Below are 22,188 nucleotides of genomic sequence, written 5' to 3'. Positions count from 1 at the left end.
TGATTTGTCGGGATGTTCACCTGATGCGGTGAGATAAGGCTGATTTGTCGGAATGTTCACCTGATGCGGTGAGATAAGGCTGATTTGTCGGAATGTTCACCTGATACTGTGAGATAAGGCTGATTTGTCGGGATGTTCTCCTGATGCGGTGAGATAAGGCTGATTTGTCGGGATGTTCACCTGATGCGGTGAGATAAGGCTGATTTGTCGGAATGTTCACCTGATGCGGTGAGATAAGGCTGATTTGTCGGGATGGTCACCTGATGCGGTGAGATAGGGCTGATTTGTCGAGATGGTCACATGATACGGTGAGATAAGGCTGATTTGTCGGAATGTTCACCTGATGCGGTGAGATAAGGCTGATTTGTCGGAATGTTCACCTGATGCGGTGAGATAAGGCTGATTTGTCGGGATGTTCTCCTGATGCGGTGAGATAAGGCTGATTTGTCAGGATGGTCACCTGATGCGGTGAGATAAGGCTGATTTGTCGGAATGTTCACCTGATGCGGTGAGATAAGGCTGATTTGTCGGAATGTTCACCTGATGCGGTGAGATAAGGCTGATTTGTCGGAATGTTCACCTGATGCGGTGAGATAAGGCTGATTTGTCGGGATGTTCACCTGATGCGGTGAGATAGGGCTGATTTGTCGGGATGTTCACCTGATACGGTGAGATAAGGCTGATTTGTCATGATGATCACCTGATGCCCGTGAGATAAGGCTGATTTGTCGGGATGGTCACCTGATATGGTGAGATAAGGCTGATTTGTCGGAATGTTCACCTGATGCGGTGAGATAAGGCTGATTTGTCGGGATGTTCACCTGATGCGGTGAGATAAGGCTGATTTGTCGGGATGTTCACCTGATGCGGTGAGATAGGGCTGATTTGTCATGATGATCACCTGATGCGGTGAGATAAGGCTGATTTGTCGGAATGTTCACCTGATGCGGTGAGATAAGGCTGATTTGTCATGATGATCACCTGATGCGGTGAGATAAGGCTGATTTGTCATGATGTTCACCTGATGCGGTGAGATAAGGCTGATTTGTCATGATGAGCACCTGATCCGGTGAGATAAGGCTGATTTGTCGGGATGGTCACCTGATACGGTGAGATAGGGCTGATTTGTCATGATGATCACCTGATGCGGTGAGATAAGGCTGACCACTTGGTGACCTATCACAAAGTATCTGAGTCCTCTGCTTGGGTGCGATCACCATCATTTTCTGTTCATTTAAACTTGAATCTAGTGTAGCAATCCGATACAGGGCCGCCGACAGGAGGGGGCAAGCCGGGACTTTGCCTTCCACTGCTGGGGTCAGCCCAAGTCAGCACTCTCTCCTGGGCCCATGGACGATGCCGGTGGCCCTGAGTGGATATATTGCCAGCACAGCCAAATTATATTTGTGTTGGTTCAACGTGACAGAAGCATTGATTTATGGGAACATGTGACACAGTTCAATGACCAAAGCACCTTCGGGACTACAAATCCTAGCTCTGAAGCGGCGTGCATTCCATTCCTGGCCAAAAGTCCCCTTTGAATTATATGAGTGTTTGTGGCCAAAAACGGTCCTCATAGCTACTTCGGCTGATATAGAATTACCCGTTTCAACTGGAAAGCCCCCAATACATTATATGCTTTTTATCGGAGAATTTCAACTGTTGACTGCATTGGAAAAGGTAATAAACCGTTAATCAAATATAGATGGCATGTTTTCTGGGGCATTGACTCATTTGCTTAATGTTAATTCAGATTTTGTTGCGTCTATTACTACTGTGAAGTGCTATGTTCACGGAAAGGTGCTATACAAATAAATATATACATACATATAATACTAGTGCTCGTTGGTGAGGTTTCTGTTATCTGGGATGTGTCGCTAGTTTAATAATAAACATAATTGACATCATCTACTACAGAGTTTTTTGTGTAGAGTGTTCTGTATGCAGCAGAGGAACTGTGCAGCCATCGTAAATATCCATTTGGGAGTAGGATGGTTTAATTACATACTCCAAAAGTCCGCTAGACTCTTTCCCTCAATAACATCTGGAGGGCATACAAATTACCTTCCAGTCCATTCACCTTCCAAGTCTAAGTGTGTGACTCACTACAGACAAGTATCTAACTGTCATGTAGTGTGTTCTAAATTTATCAAGGCCACATTGTCTGACTTTGAAGATGGTGCAGACACATCCTGATAGATTGCCACTTACCTTTGCTCCTAGATACAACTCTTCTGGTGTGAGAAGTGGGATTCAAACCTACACCACCAATGCACTACAGGCCTTTCCAGCAGTGTAGAGTTTAGCTCCTGATGAATACACAATACAGGAATAGAAGCGCAATGCTTCAAAAGTAAACCATTGAAGGAAGAAATTGCTTCCCTTCAAATCTTACATTCATATGCTTTCTGGGTTAGTCTGTGTTAGACTTTCTTGCAAAAATTTCAAATGCTGTTTAGTTGACCTAAAAAAAAAAAAAAAAAAAGGAACCAGCATAATAGAAATGGCAGGGTGTGATTTTATTAGTATTACTTTACTGTCTACCTTGCTAAGCGGGTTCTTGGCCTTTAACACAGCAACGAGGAGGTGTTCACGTGCCTCTCTGATTCGTCCCTAACACGATGAGGGGCTCCACAAGTGCAAGAAAGGATTGGCCAAGATGTGAAAGTTTGTATCAATGAGGGCTGTGAGAAAAGTGACAGTGTCTCATCTTCCATGGCTTGCATTAGTAGCGCTCAATAAAAACACTTGTCCACATGCCAGTGACAAGCTCAAATTAGGGGTGGTGTGGGGAGCAGAGAGACCTGCAACTGCAGAAGGGCCTCTTTGGAACCAGAGAGATCAGTCGGCGCTCTGCTTCCCAAAATTGCATGCCCACAATATGTTGCATTGCGCTACGTGTGTGGCATTGTGGGGCACGACTTCAGCATGCGGAGTGGTGATTGGCAGGTCTGCTTCAAAAGACTTTCTCCAGCTGCAGCCGTGATCTTCCCTACGCTGCCCCTTGTGGTGGGTGAGTGACCTGCCACAGTGGACCAGTGCGCGTACATTTTCTTCCAGCTAAATATCGGGGAGTACCATTGATGAAACGGCAGAGTTCACTGGGATAACTACATCAATACGTGTTGGGTGCCGTTCTTTTCCTCTTTGTCTTGTGGCGAGCCCAGTGGAGCTCCAGAATCTTCTCCCATCCGTTGCTTGTCTTCATTCCCCTGAATTTGTTCGGTTTTCAAGGATGGCTCGGTAGCGCAGCGAAGACTTTAGAGGTGCATTATGGGGATTCCTGATCGGGGAAAGACAATACAAATGTCTTGGAATAGTGTATATATCAACATTAAAATATTATTACTAACAAACGATCAGTGTGGTTCCACACACACAATTACAGGAGTTCTCACCCTTCTAAAACTGTGTGTACTAGACAATTCTGTTTAAAAGGTTGGGACCGCTTTCATGTTGTCATAATTATAATAACAATTGGAACAAATGTGAGGCCTTTCCATGTTGTGCCGTGGAATTACTGTAAGTGGGGTGTCATTATTATGACAAAGGTATGACGGGGAATAGAACAGAGCTGCTCTTGTTGTCATGGCAACCTTCAGTTCTATTTGCAGTACGGTGTAGGACACAACCTGTGTTGTGCAGTGGATTCAGCGCTGAGCATGGATTCGCAAAACCCCATGGTAATGAGTCATTAAAGCTATATGCTTCTCAGACAATGGTCCATGGGCCAGCACTGTTCTTTTGTGGTGTGCACATTAATGTGCGCTCTCATCCCATTAGCCACGTTCCTTTATCGTTGGGAATGCCCGGCTGCTTTCTGTTACCGCTCTCAGCACAGAACTGGTTCAGATGCTGGTCCTACACCTAGGAAAGGACTGTCAAATAAAATCAATAACTTGTAATCGTTTATTAACTGATGTTACAAGGGAACTGTAATCTTCAGTGCTCCTGGAAACTTGCAGTTCCCTTGTAGTGTCCGTTCGTAATGAAAAGGGATCGTCTTTATCTCACACTTTGTTTTTATTGTTCCTATTCTATGAGCTAACATGATACCCCATCCACAAAATAGAAAGTGCTTATTATACAGTATACTCGGCAGTCAGATTGTACACTCGTAATCCCAAAAGCAGTGTTTTTACCCAAGTATCCGAGTATTATTTTGCCAGATTTCGAGCCATTTTGCAGAGTATAATTCTGGACACATTCCTCATACATATACGGCCATCACTCTCAAGGCGCGTGATGTATATAGACTGATTTGTTAGTACTAGCCATGTAACTACATACAGATTGTGCAGGTGGCAATCTCCTTATCAACACTTCGGTTTTACCGAGGTGGTGATATCCACTGCTAACAACACAAAGGGTTACAAGGGATTTTAGGACATTTTGTCCCAGATCCACAAAAGAAGGCTAAGCTTTAGCACACCTTTACTCCCAATCATATGGATACTGTCACGCTGTGCTCACCACAAACAAGACGAGGCCCGGGTACTGAGATGGGAGTAGTAACAAACACCAGCCACAGGCACGGGGGCCACGTCCGGAGTGTAGGTTTGTCTTGACAGCCGGGTCCGTGATATAGAGATCAGAGTAGTCTTTATACTTGCTGAGTTCAACGTAGGCGATATCCGGAGCGTAGAAGGTACGTTTGCCAAGGTCAGAGTTGGAGAGTGGAGAGTGTTCGAGGTGCAATGCCGAGCTCAGGTATAGAGAGGAGCGAGGAGTCAGAGGTAGCCAAGATCAGGAGCCAGAGGTTGGGGTAGTCAAAGCAAGCCAGTTCGGTACAGAGAAGATCAAAACTGGAACAAAGCAACAGGACAGGGACAAGGCAGGAACAGCAAGGGCAAAAACAGGTAACAAGTATCTATGCTCAGCCAATGTTCCTATGACATTGTTGAGCATATATAGGCTGGATCAGCCCACCCCCATGGAGGTTGGAGCGGGGCGCGGTCTCTGCGATAGGTCCAGGGTTCAACGAGCAGGTGTAGCTGTTTGTGCAGCTAATGAACGTTGACACGGAGCTTGGGGTTGTGGTGCACGTGCAAGCGCCGCGCACAGGTAGTGTGCGGCACGATCCGGAGGCGGAGCCTAAATCCGCGGCGTCAGATGACGCCATCCTGGTGCGCATGCACGCTGCGGGCGTTGGGTAAGGAGTGCGGTCCGTTGGCACCCCGCGCGTGTGCGGTGGTGCTCGGGAGGATTCACAGAGCGGTTGCAAGACCATAGTCCTTACAGATGTTAAACCTTGGCACCGTGTTGGTAATCTGGGTCCTTGTGAGGTCTGGGATTGTGCCAGGTAAACCAATGGGGTCATGCCAAACCAATTGGGTCATGCCAAACCAATGGGGTCATGCCAAACCAATTGGGTCATGCCAAACCAATGGGGTCATGCCAAACCAATTGGGTCATGCCAAACCAATGGGGTCATGCCAAACCAATCGGGTCATGCCAAACCAATGGGGTCATGGCAAACCTCTGCTCTTTGATTGATCATTGCATCCTCATATGGCCATTGGCCCACTAATCTAAGATGGTTCGGGGACTTTCATGCCAGCCACACTTGGATATATTTTAATACTCTAAACCCCCCCCCCCCGCAAAGCAAAATGTAGGGTGGCTGTGCCTTGGTTCTTTAAGTTACTTTAAGTTCTTCATGTTGAACCCCCCCACCCCCCGTGATTTTGCAACATTTGATCTAAAGAGTAATGAAGGTAAATAGTTTATTTACAAAGCGCAGTGTGTGTGGTCCGATTTCACTGTAGACGCGGCTTTGATCTGCAGAGGTTATAGAAAGAGGCAGCTGGGCACCTTGCGGTTTTGGCCTCGTCAAAGTGCCCAAGGATTAAAAACAGTTTTATATGGCATATTTCCGGATTTTAAATGCTATGGTAGCAGCTTAGATCGTAATAATCAGCGTGACCCACAGTGTTTGTTTATTCATGAAATACTCCTTTCTCTATAATATACTTCCAATTACCATTCCTTCCTGCAAGTTATTTATCCCATCTCACAGGGATACATCAAATAAACCGTCTCTTCTATACATCGCATGAAAAACGAACTATAATACTGTATATCCAAACCGCAAATACATATTTTTATTTAAAAAAAAAAATTAAAATGTTCCCAGCACACAAATGACAGTAAGATTCAATACCGGGCTCGTGGTTTAAAAAACCCCATTTATGTGTTAAGATTAGGGAATCCGGATTTAGGTTTTAACCGGGAAAAAAAACACCACGACCGATCATCTCGCACTTTCGGTAAAAGCCGATCAACACCGGAAAGGAAGCCTCTATCCTGTTAAATTGCACGGCAGAGTATGGGAACGAAAAAAGTGCCGCGGTAAACACCAAATTCACGTGTCAATGTCTTTTCATTGCTAATGCTGAGAAACACAGGTTTTATAATGAAATGAAAACGAAATAATTTTTTTTTTAAAAACGCACAGATTTCTATGAAAAAATAACCCTGCCAGACGGAATCCCTAGGTCAGAAAGAAGATGGTTTGAGATGCTCGTTCCCCCGACCTCCAGCCACACGATCATGTACAAGTCGCCTGCTTCTCAGTACTGCTGCAATGAATGAGAGAAAGAGAGTCCTATGAATATTTAATCTGTAGGAGCTGGGCAGACTTTATTAATGAGAACCACCAGTCATTTTGTGCTGTATCATCTCTAAACAATGCAAATGAGAACCTTGTTTTCGCTTTGCTCCAAAAGACAGAAAAGCCCAAAGCTACATCCAATATGACAAAAATACACACAGTGAAATACCTATATATTCTCTTAAAAGAGGGTCATTTAGTTAAACCCTTTGGCCAAAGCATTATAAGCCGGCTAGCCACATCAAGGCATGACCAAATTAGCAGGTCCTAACACTACCTGATTTAAATTCTCATTTACCTCTATCATTAGAGGAAGAATGATCACATTAAATCTGTCCAAACTCAGCAACATGAAAAAGACCTGCTCACTTGGGTAGTGGTTAGGGGCCGAGTTGAAACCCTGGGAGGGAGGAGCCACTAACCTCCAACAGCTGAGATTTTGTACAAAATAATAATAACAATAATGAAGTATGTTTTTAGGGTGGACTCATGTTTTGACCAGGCAGAGGCCCTAATGTACCAGGCTTGTCATGGCACAAATACTCTTTTTCTAGGGGATGATCGGGCTCACGGAACCAATGGAGTGGTCAGCCCAATGAAAGCAGACATGGAAGACCCTCTACTTCTGTTTCTCTTAGCTGGGAGGGGGTATTTATCAGCGCAGGAGAGGAGCGGGCAGTACTGTATTTATCAGCGCAGGAGAGGAGCGGGCAGTACTGTATTTATCAGCGCAGGAGAGGAGCGGGCAGTATTGTATTTATCAGCGCAGGAGAGGAGCGGCAGTACTGTATTTATCAGCGCAGGAGAGGAGCGGCAGTACTGTATTTATCAGTGCAGGAGAGGAGCGGGCAGTACTGTATTTATCAGAGCAGGAGAGGAGCGGGCAGTACTGTATATATCAGCGAAGGAGAGGAGCGGGCAGTACTGTATATATCAGCGCAGGAGAGGAGCGGGCAGTACTGTATTTATCAGCGCAGGAGAGGAGCGGGCAGTACTGTATATATCAGCGCAGGAGAGGAGCGGGCAGTACTGTATTTATCAGCGCAGGAGAGGAGTGGGCAGTACTGTATTTATCAGCGCAGGAGAGGAGCGGGCAGTACTGTATTTATCAGCGCAGGAGAGGAGCGGGCAGTACTGTATTTATCAGCGCAGGAGAGGAGCGGGCAGTACTGTATTTATCAGCGCAGGAGAGGAGCGGGCAGTACTATATCAGCGCAGGATAGGAGCGGGCAGTATTGTATATATCAGCGCAGGAGAGGAGCGGGCAGTACTGTATCAGCGCAGGAGAGGAGCGGGCAGTACTGTATATATCAGCACAGGAGAGGAGCGGGCAGTACTGTATCAGCGCAGGAGAGGAGCGGGCAGTACTGTATATATCAGCACAGGAGAGGAGTGGGCAGTAATGTATTTATCAGCGCAGGAGAGGAGTGGGCAGTACTGTATTTATCAGCGCAGGAGAAAATAAGCGTTTCCCCTAAAACCGCCTGTCCCGAGGTCTGTTAGGGTTAGCGCAGGGATGTAGTGAGACTTTGGTTACACAGCGCGAGAGAGAGAGCGCGAGCGAGAGAACACTAGCGGCCCGTTTTACAAAGGGGCTGGCACTCTTTTCTGACTGTGTAGGATTGCACCTTTAACCTGCAGAGAAACGCACACACCGCGCTCCTGGGAGTGGAAATAAATATCTGCCACGGCCCGGGTTTCATTGCTTACAAAGGATTCCAAGGCCATTTTCCTAAATGATTGAAAGATATCTTTTTTTTAAATGTTTTTAATAATAAATAAATAAGGAATATAGATCCTATTAACACTTTCGCTCCCCGAGGGGCCCACCTGCGCATTGCAGAGCTGTCCCCTCTGTCAGTGAAGGGGTTACAGTATACTCGTTGGCTGGCAGCTCACTTTGGCCCTACGTGGGACATGAGATGAGTCCCAATGAGATTATATAAGGCTTCAGCAGAGAGCAATACAGTTTGTAGCAAAATTCAGAATAACAGCCGAGTCCTTTTTTCCTCTAACATCAAGACGCAGCCTTTCTTCCCCGTCTTCTACCCCTCCTAATGCCCACTCGCTGAGATGAACTGTATGCAGAAGCACTTTAGGCAATTTCCTAATGGCTTTGATCCCACTGCCCTGCTCTGCGCGCGCGGCGTTCTTATGCCTGACGCTGGAACATGCGAGCCGGACCTTTCACAGCAAAGCGGCTCGGGACTGTCAGGCGGTGTTTCTGTTCTTGCATGCCGGCAAAATGCTCTCTGATGTCTGGGAATCTGCCTCGGTGTACGAGTCAGATTTATATGAAAGGAAGCCAGAGAGTAGAAGCAGCATTTTAGTCACCAGAATATACAAATAGTGCAGAGAAAATCAACAGATGTTTGTTTAGGGGGAAATTGCTCAGTTTATCTGTCTCTTTCTTCCATACACGTGCTGCCACTGGAGGATATCTTAAGTCCATTGACTTGGGAGTTGTCTTATCACTCAGGGCTGCTTTGTAGACATGTCCAGATGTTTGACTATGGGTTCCAGTTCATGTGCAGTGGTAAAGGCAGTCTTTAGACAGGGCTGGGGAAAGGGTGCTCTCTGGGTGAGGCAGAGCACTGTCTGAGACACAAGACTTGTTACTCCCAGCACCTCCTTTCTGGATGAGTGGAATCAGAACAGAGAAGAGCTTCCAGAAGGTGGAAATGGGTAACGCATGCACCTAAAATCCAGCAGCAGGAGCATGCTGGGTAAAGGGAGAGAGGGAAGAATGGTGCGAGGAAGGACGAGGTTCAGGAGGGATGTTGGGCAATGGGGAGAGTAGGTAAAATGCAGAAGTGGGGCGATACAAAGATGAATAATAGGGGGGGGAGAGTTTATTGGGAATGAGGGGGTGGCGAGTTGTAGGAATTTTGACAAAAATCTATATCTTTTTTTACATGATCGGCACTAACAGGCGCCACACCACTTTTACAGGAGGTGACTCACTGGATTCCGTACATTTTTAGGATGAACGTGTTTAAGACCCCACTGAAATCTGTCGCACCAATTAGTGACCGCGATATTTGTGAAATGTGAGAGCGCTTTGCACTTCTGTGCATTACACTTACACATTCCACCAGCATCCTGTGGCTTGTCTCATTTGAGGTGGTAAAAGCAGCGCGCTCATTCATTCTGCGACCTCGCGGCTTTGGCGATTTTAAAACAAGTAATCCATGAAAAACGTGAAATAATCCATATACAGTATATATATATATACTCATTAGCTTTTTTTCAGGACTAAAATGATTTTGTTATTTCCATAATCGTAGGAGGAGTATGGTTCCATAAATTGAAAGGTATTTTAAGGATAAATTATAAAAGCTTCTTTCAGTTAAAAATGTAATACAAATGGGATAACCTGTCATTGCGATGTTCTGCGCGGTCTGGGGCGCAGTTATGTACAGGGCACGGACCGCCAGCTTCTGCATCGCAAAAATCCAAATCAGACCATGTGTTGGAGTAGAACAGGGAGACTCAACTACAGTCCTCAAGCCCCCTTTCAGGATATCCCTGCTTCAGCACAGGTGGCTCAATCAGTCCATGCTTCAGCACACGTGGTTCAATAAAAGGCTCAGTCTTTGACTGTCTTTGACTGAGCCTCTGATTGAGCCACCTGTGCTGAAGCTGGGATATCCTAAAAACCTGACCTGTTGAGGGGAGGGGGGGTGGCTTGAGGACGGGAGTTGACCCCTCTGGAGTAGCGCGCGCATATATTGGTACGTGTGAATTTTATTTATTGAGACATGAACAAGCGAGAACCCGGCGTGGGTAGGGGACCCCTTATTTTCATATGTGAATTCCAGTTTATTGCATTTCTGTTCCTCTTCTTTTGTATATTAAAGGGCCTAAAGAAGCCAAACCTGGAAGAGATCCGGCACGCGCGGAACGCGGTGTTTAGCGCCTCGATGTTCTGCAGCTCGTTACAGGAGATCATGAACATGCAGAAGGAGAGATACCCCGACCGGCAGCTGCCCTGGGTGCAAACCCGGCTGTCTGAGGAGGTGCTGGCACTGAACGGGGACCAGACTGAGGGCATTTTCAGGTACAGACAAATCTTTTTGTAGTTACAAAGTCTATTGGGGAAGAAACTGGTTTCCAAGTAGAAGAATCCGATTCCAGTCCCCATGCCGCCACCGCCTCATGACCTGGAGAAAATCACTTCATTTGGAAACTTAATATTTAAAGGGAGATAACCACGTGACCCATCTAGTTTGCTGTGCAACCTGGACCCCTATTAGGTCCTTGTGCCTTTCATATTTGGGTTTAGTCTTGTGTCGGTCCCAAGCATTTTTGCAGTGCCTTATTTCTTACAGATAGTCAGTTCTTCAAAGCAGAGAGCCACTAAATTAGATGTTCCACTCAGGAAGAGTTGAGATCAATGTAAATAAATGAGCTTTCCATCTTCCTGCGCAAGGGCAAAATGGCTACGTAGTATATTGAACTTGGGCCCATTGTGTCTGTCAAGAATCTATGTACAGCACTCCATACACTAGCTACACTATATTTAGGGAGCCCAGATAGGGAGATGTTACTTGGCCAAGCTTTGCATGCTGCTCCTACTTCACAGTTGAGGGCTTCACTGGTACTTCATAAATGGTAATCGTCCTACATTTCCAGGTTCTCGGGAGACGAACCGGTAACTGAGGTATGACATGTTACCATTACAACAGTGGCCCCTCCTCCCAGAGTTTAAGCTCACCCCACCACACTTTTTAAAGTAGGAGGTTTTTTCATGTTCCTGTGTGGACAGACCCACTGGGGTCATTCTCCCTCCAGCAGGGGTAAATTAGTGTTTTCACAGGTAGTGTTAGGACCTGCTTACTGGTCATGCCGTGACGTGACTTGCAGGCTTATGTCGCTTTGGCCAAAGGGTTTAACTAAAGGACCCTTACTCACGAGAATATTGAAGTATGTTACTGCTGTATGTATTTTGTCACATTGGATGTAGCATTGGGCATTTCTGTCTTTCGTATGTCACCATTACAGTAATCATCTGTTGAAAACAAAATACAGTACATTATTTTGTCAGCGACCTCGTTCCAGGACAAATACATTTTCGGGACACCGCTTACACGAGATTTGCCAACAGATAAAAATGTTGGCCCTCTGTTGACCTGGCCCTTGTTCATCAGCTCTTTCTAAAGATACGATAGTCCTGAAACGTGTAGTTTTCATTAAAATCGTGATATTTCTACTCAACAGTAGGAACAAGAACAACATAAGTATACAGTGCCGTGTTCCTTGTTCAGATGTATAAATAGATTGTGATCTCCCCTGAAGTTGTCTCCACCTGTATTGATCGGCTTTGCCCTTTCAGAGTACCTGGAGACATTGATGAAGTCAATGCACTGAAGCTGCAGGTCGATCAATGGAAAATCCCCACGGGGCTGGAAGATCCTCATGTTCCAGGTAAGGATTACTGAGACTAATGAGGCTAACGATCTCTGGAACCTGCAACGTCACTTTCACGGAGGGCGTGGGGATGGGGACGCCTTACTCTGATGGATTGTTTTATGGCAGAAAAGGGGGAAAAGTGGAAACATTTAATCCTATCAAAAATGGTTTACACGATATGTTTGTTTCGAGCTACACGTAGGTTCAAAGAAGCATAAATGTGTTAAGCTCTGAGATGTGAATATAAGAGATCCTAAGCGAGACGGAAATGTTTGAACGTTGTGTCCAATAATATGGGATCTTTAAAGCGGCAATTCTGTACCAAAATGGCATTTTTATTTATTCATTTTTTTGATGGAAATTTTTTAACATCGGATTGAAGCTTCTGGAGATACCGGGGCGCCGATTGCTGCTCGGCTCGCAGGGTTCACTTAATGGTGGAATTTCAAAGCTCCCGCGTCCTGCGGGCCAGTAGGAAGACAGGACCTCATCTTCGGCTTTCCGATTTGGCCCGCGTGATGTGGGATCTTTAAACTTTGCCGAGATACCGGCACCTTCTGAGGTCGGGAAGCAGGGGGGTCCCCTGAGCTGACTGAAAGGAATGTGGTCCCACTCCGGAGGCCCCCTGCTTTAATTGCTCCTTTAAGTTCCGTGCGCTGGTTTGTGCTTGGGACATGGAGTGCTGCGTTCTCTGCTTCTAGTTTAGCGTGAGGTTTTACCTGGGGCGGCTTGCTGACTGCGCCGCCGCTATGATGGGTGATTATTCATCTGTGTTTGTGGTTTTGTATTCTTGTTTTAAGGACCAGAAATCATTGTCTTTACAGTGTTATTCGATGTTATGTATAACAATGTTATGTATTGGACAATAACAAAAAAAAATAGTGATATTAAGAATTGTATCATAATGATATTTGTCACAAAGTATCTATTCAAATGGACAAATAACTTTTTTTTTATATATATATATATATATATATAATGTTCAAATGTTCATAATATGGAAGCTAATGAGCTCTAACGTTTATACCAAATAAAATGTGATTCTGAATGAGGGAGGGGTACTGCTACAATTGTCGGGTGAAGGAGGGGGTGCTATCCTTGAGGGGAGTGGGGTGAAGGAGGGGTGTTATCTTGGAGGAGTGTAGGGTGAAGGATGGGTGCTACCCTTGAGGGGTGTGGGGTAAAGGAGGGGTGCTATCCTTGAGGGGTGTGGGGTAAAGGAGGGGTGCTATCCTCGAGGGGTGTGGGGTGATGGAGGGGTGTTATCTTGGAGGGGTGTATGGTGAAGGATGGGTGCTATCCTTGAGGGGTGTGGGATGAAGGAGGGTTGCTATCCTTGAGGGGTGTGGGGTGAAGGATGTGTGCTATCCTTGAGGGGTGTGGGGTGAAGGAGGGTTGCTTTCCTCGAGGGGTGTGGGGTGAAGGATGTGTGCTATCCTTGAGGGGTGTGGGGTGAAGGAGGGTTGCTATCCTTGAGGGGTGTGGGGTGAAGGAGGGTTGCTATCCTTGAGGTGTGTGGGGTGAAGGATGGGTGCTATCCTTGTGGGGTGTGGGGTGAAGGAGGGTTGCTATCCTTGAGGGGTGTGGGGTGAAGGATGGGTGCTATCCTTGAGGGGTGTGGGGTGAAGGATGGGTGCTATCCTTGAGGGGTGTGGGGTGAAGGAAGGTTGCTATCCTTGAGGGGTGTGGGGTAAAGGAGGGGTGCTACCCTTGAGGGGTGTGGGGTGAAGGAGGGGTGCTATCCTTGTGGGGTAGGGGGTGAAGGAGGGGTGCTATCCTTGAGGGGTGTGGGGTGAAGGAGGGGTGCTATTCTTGAGGGGTGTGGGGTGAAGGAGGGGTGCTATCCTTTAGGGATGCAGGTTAAATTAATAGCATTCTTTGTTATACAGCTATATCCTGCACTGAGCATTGTATAAAATGAAACATAACTTTGATTATTATGTCGTAATAGAAATAAGGTTCATCTGAGAGCAGAGGAGGATAGTGAAGTGTTTGAAAATCAAATGATTAATACAGTACATGCAACCTTTTTCTGATCAGGATATTGGCAGGACTTTCAATCAATATTCATTCTTGGAATTGTTTATCTTGTTGATTTCTTATAACAAATCCTTCACTTTCTGTTTCTTTAGCTTTGCACATTGTGCTAACCTCTCTCCCAGCCCATGCTCCGCACCGGAAATACTGTATCCTCAGGGAGCCTGTTGGAAAACGCCAGTGTGGGAGAGCGTATTCTGGTGCTGTGTTTGTGTGTGTGTGTGTGTTTGCGTGAGGACTTTAATGAAGCCGTTTCTCCTCCTGGTTTTTGTGGGGTCCACCTGAGTTAAACACCACTACTCACAGCTGGACCACCAGGTTCCTGAGATATTTAGGGGAAAACGGAACAGAAGTCCAGTATCAGTGCTCAGAACAAACAACTCTGAGTTCACAATTTTGAACGTACATGTAACCCGTGCAAAGATTGCTTGGTCGAGGATAGTATAAAATCCGGACACTTCGAAATAGGCATATGTCATGCATATAATCTCATGATGGAGAACATGAACCCTATGATAGTACCTTGAGGGGTTCAGGGCCGTGAAAGAAACAGATCCTCTTGTGGCTAAAGGGTACTGGCTCCTGGAGTTAAGACCAATGAAAGTCCTGAATAACAGACTGACATGAACGTTGAAGAAAAGGTTACTACTCACAACCTTCTAGATCGATGTGTCTCCGGAGTCAGCGTGCACACAGCTTGCGAAGACGAGAAACCGGAAGTACTCCCATGGGGGACGAGTGAAGCGGGGCTCAGCTTAAAGAATGATGTATACTCGTCCTGGAGAGCTGTATACTGGTCATGGAGAGCTGTATATACTGGTCCTGGATAGCTGTATATTGGTCCTGGATAGTTGTATACTGGTCCTGGAGAGCTGTATACTGGTCCTGGGTAGCTGTATACTGGTCCTGGGTAGCTGTATACTGGTCCTGGGTAGCTGTATACTGGTCCTGGAGAGCTGTATACTGGTCCTGGAGAGCTGTATACTGGTCCTATTTTAGCCTAGTTTTCACCCCCAGAGACCCAGTAAGTGTGTTTCTCGTCTGTATTTTGTGTATTCATTGTGTGTACGCGGGTTTACCCGAATAAACTCCACTTCCATTTCCTTGTTTTGCCTGGTGACTGATCCCGGTATAAAAGTGTTAGAAGTCCCGGTCTCCCGAGACAATACCCTGTTTCTCCCCCTTACAGATTTGCTGTCAGAAACCAGCATTGTTCAGTATACAGTGTATTTCTTATCTAATTTACACAAAGCTTTTCGTGCTCTCGGTGTACCTCCTGCTATGTCTTTCTCCATCTCTCTCCATCTCTCTCTCTTTCCCAGCTATGCATATTAATGTTATATAAGGTCTGCAGAGACCCGCAGCAACAAAGGAATGGATTTAAAAGTGAGCAGCTTGTTATTCGTACACAGGATGATCACAGTATCCATTGAAAAGTTATTTACCGTTAGTCATCGCGGCTGAGAAGATTGTTCTCCCGCAACAACACAAATAACAGCGAGACGCACACTAAGGGATGTGTTCTTGTGCTGCATTTAGCACTCCATGGATGGGGTATTTGTATTGGTTTTCTGTACTATAATATGCTGCTCTGTAACCAAATGCATTGTATGTCCACATGGTTATGTTAAAGCCATAAAGATTTTCCACAATTCAGTGTCATTCAAGTCAATGGCAGCTAACTCTTGATCGGGGTGTGCGACACCCCACATCTGTGCGTCGTGAAGCCTGACCCAAAGAGATACGAAAACTGGACTCGTCACAGACATCTCATAATGGTCCGACTATCCCCTCCTCTACCTCCTCCTAAAACCAGTACCCAAAACGCACATGCCACTAGTGGGGCAATTTTGGAGCATCAAATACGGGTAGTCCACGCTATCCAACGTTTCACTTTACAACGAATGGCATATCCAACGCTTTGCAATGCAACCCTACGGGCTGTTTTTCAACGATAGAATGCGTTATCCGACGCCTAAATGCGTTATCCAACGCTCACCGCCATTGATTAACATGGGACTCGCTTTACAACGGTTTCACTATCCAACGCTACTTCCAGAACGGATTCCGGTGGATAATCGAGGACCGCCTTTAGAGCAAAGCATCTTGAGGCATTGACATCGCCCGGAGTTCAGATGAGGCAATGCTCCAGTTTGTGACGCTTGATGCATATCTCCCACCTATCTGTAAATCCTTCAGGCAGCCGGTAGATGCTGGTGAGGTTCTGGCCCGTCTCTTGCAGTGGGTAGTACTTGGTGGGTTTGGGCTGCACAGCGGAGCTAGCTTTTTGGATGACTTGGGTAGGAATATTTTAGCATTCACAGACCCCATGATCCGTGCTGTTTTTAGGTCTGGTTTATCAGAGTTACCTTCTCCCAGACACAAGTGGCTTATTATTCCTAACTTTAGTCCGGGACATGAGGGCGACATTTTAAGGTTCTTGGCAAAATACCAATGATTATTAGTGTGACTCGAATACCCTACAAGTCCGTGTGCGCTTAATGAGGTCATTGGTTGAATTTGCAGAAATAAAGCTTATTGGAGAGGAAAAAAAAGAACAAACATAAGGTTAGATGTGATCTCTTTAATGGCTAACTGAAGTTTAAATAGAATGCAAGCCTTTAGGGCCACACAGGCACCTTCTTTAGGGTTTTACTTTAACATACACAGCCCCTGTAATATGTGTGCGTGTGTGTGTGCGCACATACACAGCCCCTGTAATATGTGTGCGTGTGTGTGCGCACATACACATACACAGACCCTGTAATATGTGTGCGTGTGTGTGTGCGCACATACACAGCCCCTGTAATATGTGTGCGTGTGTGTGTGCACACATACACAGCCCCTGTAATGTGTGCGTGTGTGTGTGCGCACATACACATACACAGCCCCTGTAATATGTGTGCGTGTGTGTGTGCGCACATACACAGCCCCTGTAATATGTGTGCGTGTGTGCGCACATACACAGCCCCTGTAATATGTGTGCGTGTGTGTGTGTGCGCATACACAGCCCCTGTAATATGTGTGCGCGTGTGTGTGTGCGCACATACACAGCCCCTGTAATATGTGTGCGCGTGTGTGTGTGCGCACATACACAGCCCCTGTAATATGTGTGCGTGTGTGTGTGTGTGTGCGCACATACACAGCCCCTGTAATATGTGCGTGTGTGTGTGCGCACATACACATACACAGCCCCTGTAATATGTGTGCGTGTGTGTGTGCGCACATACACAGCCCCTGTAATATGTTTGCGTGTGTGTGTGCACACACACACAGCCCCTGTAATATGTGCGTGTGTGTGTGCGCACATACACAGCCCCTGTAATATGTGTGCGTGTGTGTGTGCGCACATACACAGCCCCTGTAATATGTGTGCGTGTGTGTGCGCACATACACAGCCCTTGTAATATGTGTGTGCACACATACACAGCCCCTGTAATATGTGTGCGTGTGTGTGTGTGCGCACATACACAGCCCCTGTAATATGTGTGTGTGTGTGTGCGCGCACATACTGTACACAGCCCCTGTAATATGTGTGCGTGTGTGCGCACTTACACATACACAGACCCTGTAATATGTGTGCGTGTGTGTGCGCACATACACAGCCCCTGTAATATGTGTGCGTGTGTGTGCACATATACATACACAGCCCCTGTAATATGTGTGCGTGTGTGTGCACATATACATACACAACCCCTGTAATATGTGTGTGTGTGTGTGCGCACATACACAGCCCCTGTAATATGTGTGTGTGTGTGTATTACAGGGGCTGTGCGTGTGCACAGCCCCTGTAATATGTGTGTGCGCGCGCACATACGCACAGCCCCTGTAATATATATATATGTGTGTGCGCACACACGCACAGCCCCTGTAATATATGTGTGTGTGTGCGCGCGCACATACACACGCACAGCCCCTGTAATATATGTGTGTGTGTGCGCGCGCACATACACACGCACAGCCCCTGTAATATATATGTGTGTGTGTGTGAGCGCGCACATACACACGCACAGCCCCTGTAATATATGTGTGTGTGTGTGAGCGCACGCACATACACACGCACAGCCCCTGTAATATATATGTGTGTGTGTGTGAGCGCGCGCATACACACGCACAGCCCCTGTAATATATATATATATATGTGTGTGCGCACACACGCACAGCCCCTGTAATATATGTGTGTGTGTGCGCGCGCACATACACACGCACAGCCCCTGTAATATATGTGTGTGTGTGCGCGCGCACATACACACGCACAGCCCCTGTAATATATATGTGTGTGTGTGTGAGCGCGCACATACACACGCACAGCCCCTGTAATATATATATGTGTGTGTGTGTGAGCGCGCGCACATACACACGCACAGCCCCTGTAATATATATGTGTGTGTGTGTGAGCGCGCGCATACACACGCACAGCCCCTGTAATATATATGTGTGTGTGTGTGTGAGCGCGCACATACACACGCACAGCCCCTGTAATATATATATGTGTGTGTGTGTGAGCGCGCACATACACACGCACAGCCCCTGTAATATATGTGTGCGCGCGCACATACACACAGCCCCTGTAATATATGTGTGTGCGCGCGCACATACACACGCACAGCCCCTGTAATATATGTGTGTGCGCGCGCACATACACACGCACAGCCCCTGTAATATATGTGTGTGCGCGTGCACATACACACGCACAGCCCCTGTAATATATGTGTGTGCGCGCGCACATACACACAGCCCCTGTAATATATGTGTGTGCGCGCGCACACACGCACAGCCCCTGTAATATATGTGTGTGCGCGCGCACATACGCACAGCCCCTGTAATATATGTGTGTGCGTGCGCACATACACACAGCCCCTGTAATATATGTGTGTGTGCGCACATACACACAGCCCCTGTAATATATATATGTCTGTGTGTGTGTGTGTGAGCGCGCGCGCACATACACACGCACAGCCCCTGTAAGCTCAGAACCCAATATGATGTATACTGTAACATGCCTGGGATTCAAGTGGTCCTGAAAGCTTGCACTCTTCTAAACACCACTTAGCCATTAAGTGTATCACGACTACCCTTTATTCTTTTTCCCGATCGGGTTTTCCTTGTCTATTCTCCTGGCTAACACGGCACCATTCTCCTGGCTAACACGGCACGGTCCTCTCGGCTAACAGGGCACCGTCCTCTCGGCTAACAGGGCACCGTCCTCTCGGCTAACACGGCACCGTCCTCTCGGCTAACAGGGCACCGTCCTCTCAGCTAACACGGCACCATCCTCTCGGCTAACACGGAACCGTCTTCTAGGCTAACACGGCACCGTCCTCTCGGCTAACACGGCACCGTCCATCCCGGCTAACACGGCACCGTCCTCTCGGCTAACACGGCACCGTCCTCTCGGCTAACACGGCACCGTCCTCTCGGCTAACACGGCACCGTCCTCTCGGCTAACACGGCACCGTCCTCTCGGCTAACACGGCACCGTCCTTTCGGCTAACACGGCACCGTCCTCTCGGCTAACACGGCACCGTTCTCTCTAACACGGCCCCGTCCTCTCGGCTAACACGGCACCGTCCTTTCGGCTAACACGGCACCGTCCTCTCGGCTAACACAGCACCGTCCTCTCGGCTAACACGGCACCGTTCTCTCTAACACGGCCCCGTCCTCTCGGCTAACACGGCACCGTCCTCTCGGCTAACACGGCACCGTCCTCTCGGCTAACACGGCACCGTCCTCTCGGCTAACACGGCACCATCCTCTCGGCTAACACGGCACCGTCCTCTCGGCTAACACGGCACCGTCCTCTCGGCTAACACGGCACCGTCCTCTCGGCTAACACGGCACCGTCCTCTCGGCTAACACGGCACCGTTCCCTCTAACACGGCACCGTCCTCTCTAACACGGCACCGTCCTCTCTAACACGGCACCGTTCTCTCTAACACGGCCCTGTCCTCTCGGCTAACACGGCGCCGTCCTCTCGGCTAACACGGCACCGTCCTCTCGGCTAACACGGCAACGTCCTCTCGGCTAACACGGCACCGTCCTCTCGGCTAACACGGCACCGTCCTCTCGGCTAACACGGCACCGTCCTCTCGGCTAACACGGCACCGTCCTCTCGGCTAACACGGCACCGTCCTCTCGGCTAACACGGCACCGTCCTCTCGGCTAACACGGCACCGTTCCCTCTAACACGGCACCGTCCTCTCTAACACGGCACCGTCCTCTCTAACACGGCACCGTTCTCTCTAACACGGCCCTGTCCTCTCAGCTAACACGGTGCCGTCCTCTCGGCTAACACGGCACCGTCCTCTCGGCTAACACGGCACCGTCCTCTCGGCTAACACGGCACCGTCCTCTCGGCTAACACGGCACCGTCCTCTCGGCTAACACGGCACCGTCCTCTCGGCTAACACGGCACCGTCCTCTCGGCTAACACGGCACCGTCCTCTCGGCTAACACGGCACCGTCCTCTCGGCTAACACGGCACCGTTCCCTCTAACACGGCACCGTCCTCTCTAACACGGCACCGTCCTCTCTAACACGGCACCGTTCTCTCTAACACGGCCCTGTCCTCTCGGCTAACACGGCGCCGTCCTCTCGGCTAACACGGCACCGTCCTCTCGGCTAACACGGCACCGTCCTCTCGGCTAACACGTCACCGTCCTCTCGGCTAACACGGCACCGTCCTCTCGGCTAACACGGCACCGTCCTCTCGGCTAACACGGCACCGTCCTCTCGGTTAACACGGCACCGTCCTCTCGGCTAACACGGCACCGTCCTCTCGGCTAACACGGCACCGTTCCCTCTAACACGGCACCGTCCTCTCTAACACGGCACCGTCCTCTCTAACACGGCACCGTTCTCTCTAACACGGCCCTGTCCTCTCAGCTAACACGGTGCCGTCCTCTCGGCTAACACGGCACCGTCCTCTCGGCTAACACGGCACCGTTCCCTCTAACACGGCACCGTTCCCTCTAACGCGGCACCGTCCTCTCTAACGCGGCACCGTCCTCTCTAACGCGGCACTGTCCTCTCTAACGCGGCACCGTCCTCTCTAACGCGGCACCGTCCTCTCTAACGCGGCACCGTCCTCTCTAACGCGGCACCGTCCTCTCTAACGCGGCACCGTCCTCTCTAACGCGGCCCCGTCCTCTCTAACACGGCCCCGTCCTCTCTAACACGGCACCGTCCTCTCTAACACGGCATTGTCCTCTCTAACACGGCACCGTCCTCTCTAACACTGCACCGTCCTCTCTAACACTGCACCGTCCTCTCTAACACGGCCCGTTCTCTCTAACACGGCACCGTCCTCTCTAACACGGCACCGTCCTCTCTAACACGGCACCGTTCCCTCTAACACGGCACCGTTCCCTCTAACACGGCGCCGTCCTCTCTAACACTGCACCGTCCTCTCTAACACTGCACCGTCCTCTCTAACACGGCCCGTTCTCTCTAACACGGCACCGTCCTCTCTAACACTGCACCGTCCTCTCTAACACTGCACCGTCCTCTCTAACACTGCACCGTCCTCTCTAACACGGCACCGTTCTCTCTAACACTGCACCGTCCTCTCTAACACTGCACCGTCCTCTCTAACACGGCACCGTTCTCTCTAACACGGCACCGTCCCCTCTAACACTGCACCGTCCTCTCTAACACTGCACCGTCCTCTCTAACACGGCACCATCCTCTCTAACACTGCACCGTCCTCTCTAACACGGCCCGTTCTCTCTAACACTGCACCGTCCTCTCTAACACTGCACCGTCCTCTCTAACACGGCACCGTCCTCTCTAACACTGCACCGTCCTCTCTAACACTGCACCGTCCTCTCTAACACGGCACCGTCCTCTCTAACACGGCCCGTTCTCTCTAACACTGCACCGTCCTCTCTAACACGGCACCGTCCTCTCTAACACGGCCCGTCCTCTCTAACACGGCACCGTCCTCTCTAACACGGCACCGTCCTCTCTAACACGGCACCGTCCTCTCTAACACGGCACCGTCCTCTCTAACACTGCACCGTCCTCTCTAACACGGCACCGTCCTCTCTAACACGGCACCGTCCTCTCTAACATGGCACCGTCCTCTCTAACACGGCGCCGTCCTCTCTAACACTGCACCGTCCTCT

General features: G+C 48.6%; 1 protein-coding gene across 1 annotated transcript in view; it reads left to right on the top strand.

Moving 5' to 3' along the window:
• ARHGAP39 (Rho GTPase activating protein 39) overlaps positions 1–22,188 on the top strand; it is a 346,600-nt gene that overhangs the window by 307,205 nt on the left and 17,207 nt on the right. The window contains exons 7-8 of the mRNA XM_075581235.1: positions 10,474–10,673; positions 11,949–12,040. Of these exons, the coding sequence (XP_075437350.1) occupies positions 10,474–10,673; positions 11,949–12,040 (292 nt within the window). The remainder of the gene's footprint in view (positions 1–10,473; positions 10,674–11,948; positions 12,041–22,188) is intronic.

This window comes from Ascaphus truei, chromosome 2 (genome assembly GCF_040206685.1).
Source record: "Ascaphus truei isolate aAscTru1 chromosome 2, aAscTru1.hap1, whole genome shotgun sequence".
Classification (NCBI taxonomy): Eukaryota; Metazoa; Chordata; class Amphibia; order Anura; family Ascaphidae; genus Ascaphus; species Ascaphus truei.
This window is presented reverse-complemented; position numbering and strand designations above follow the sequence as displayed.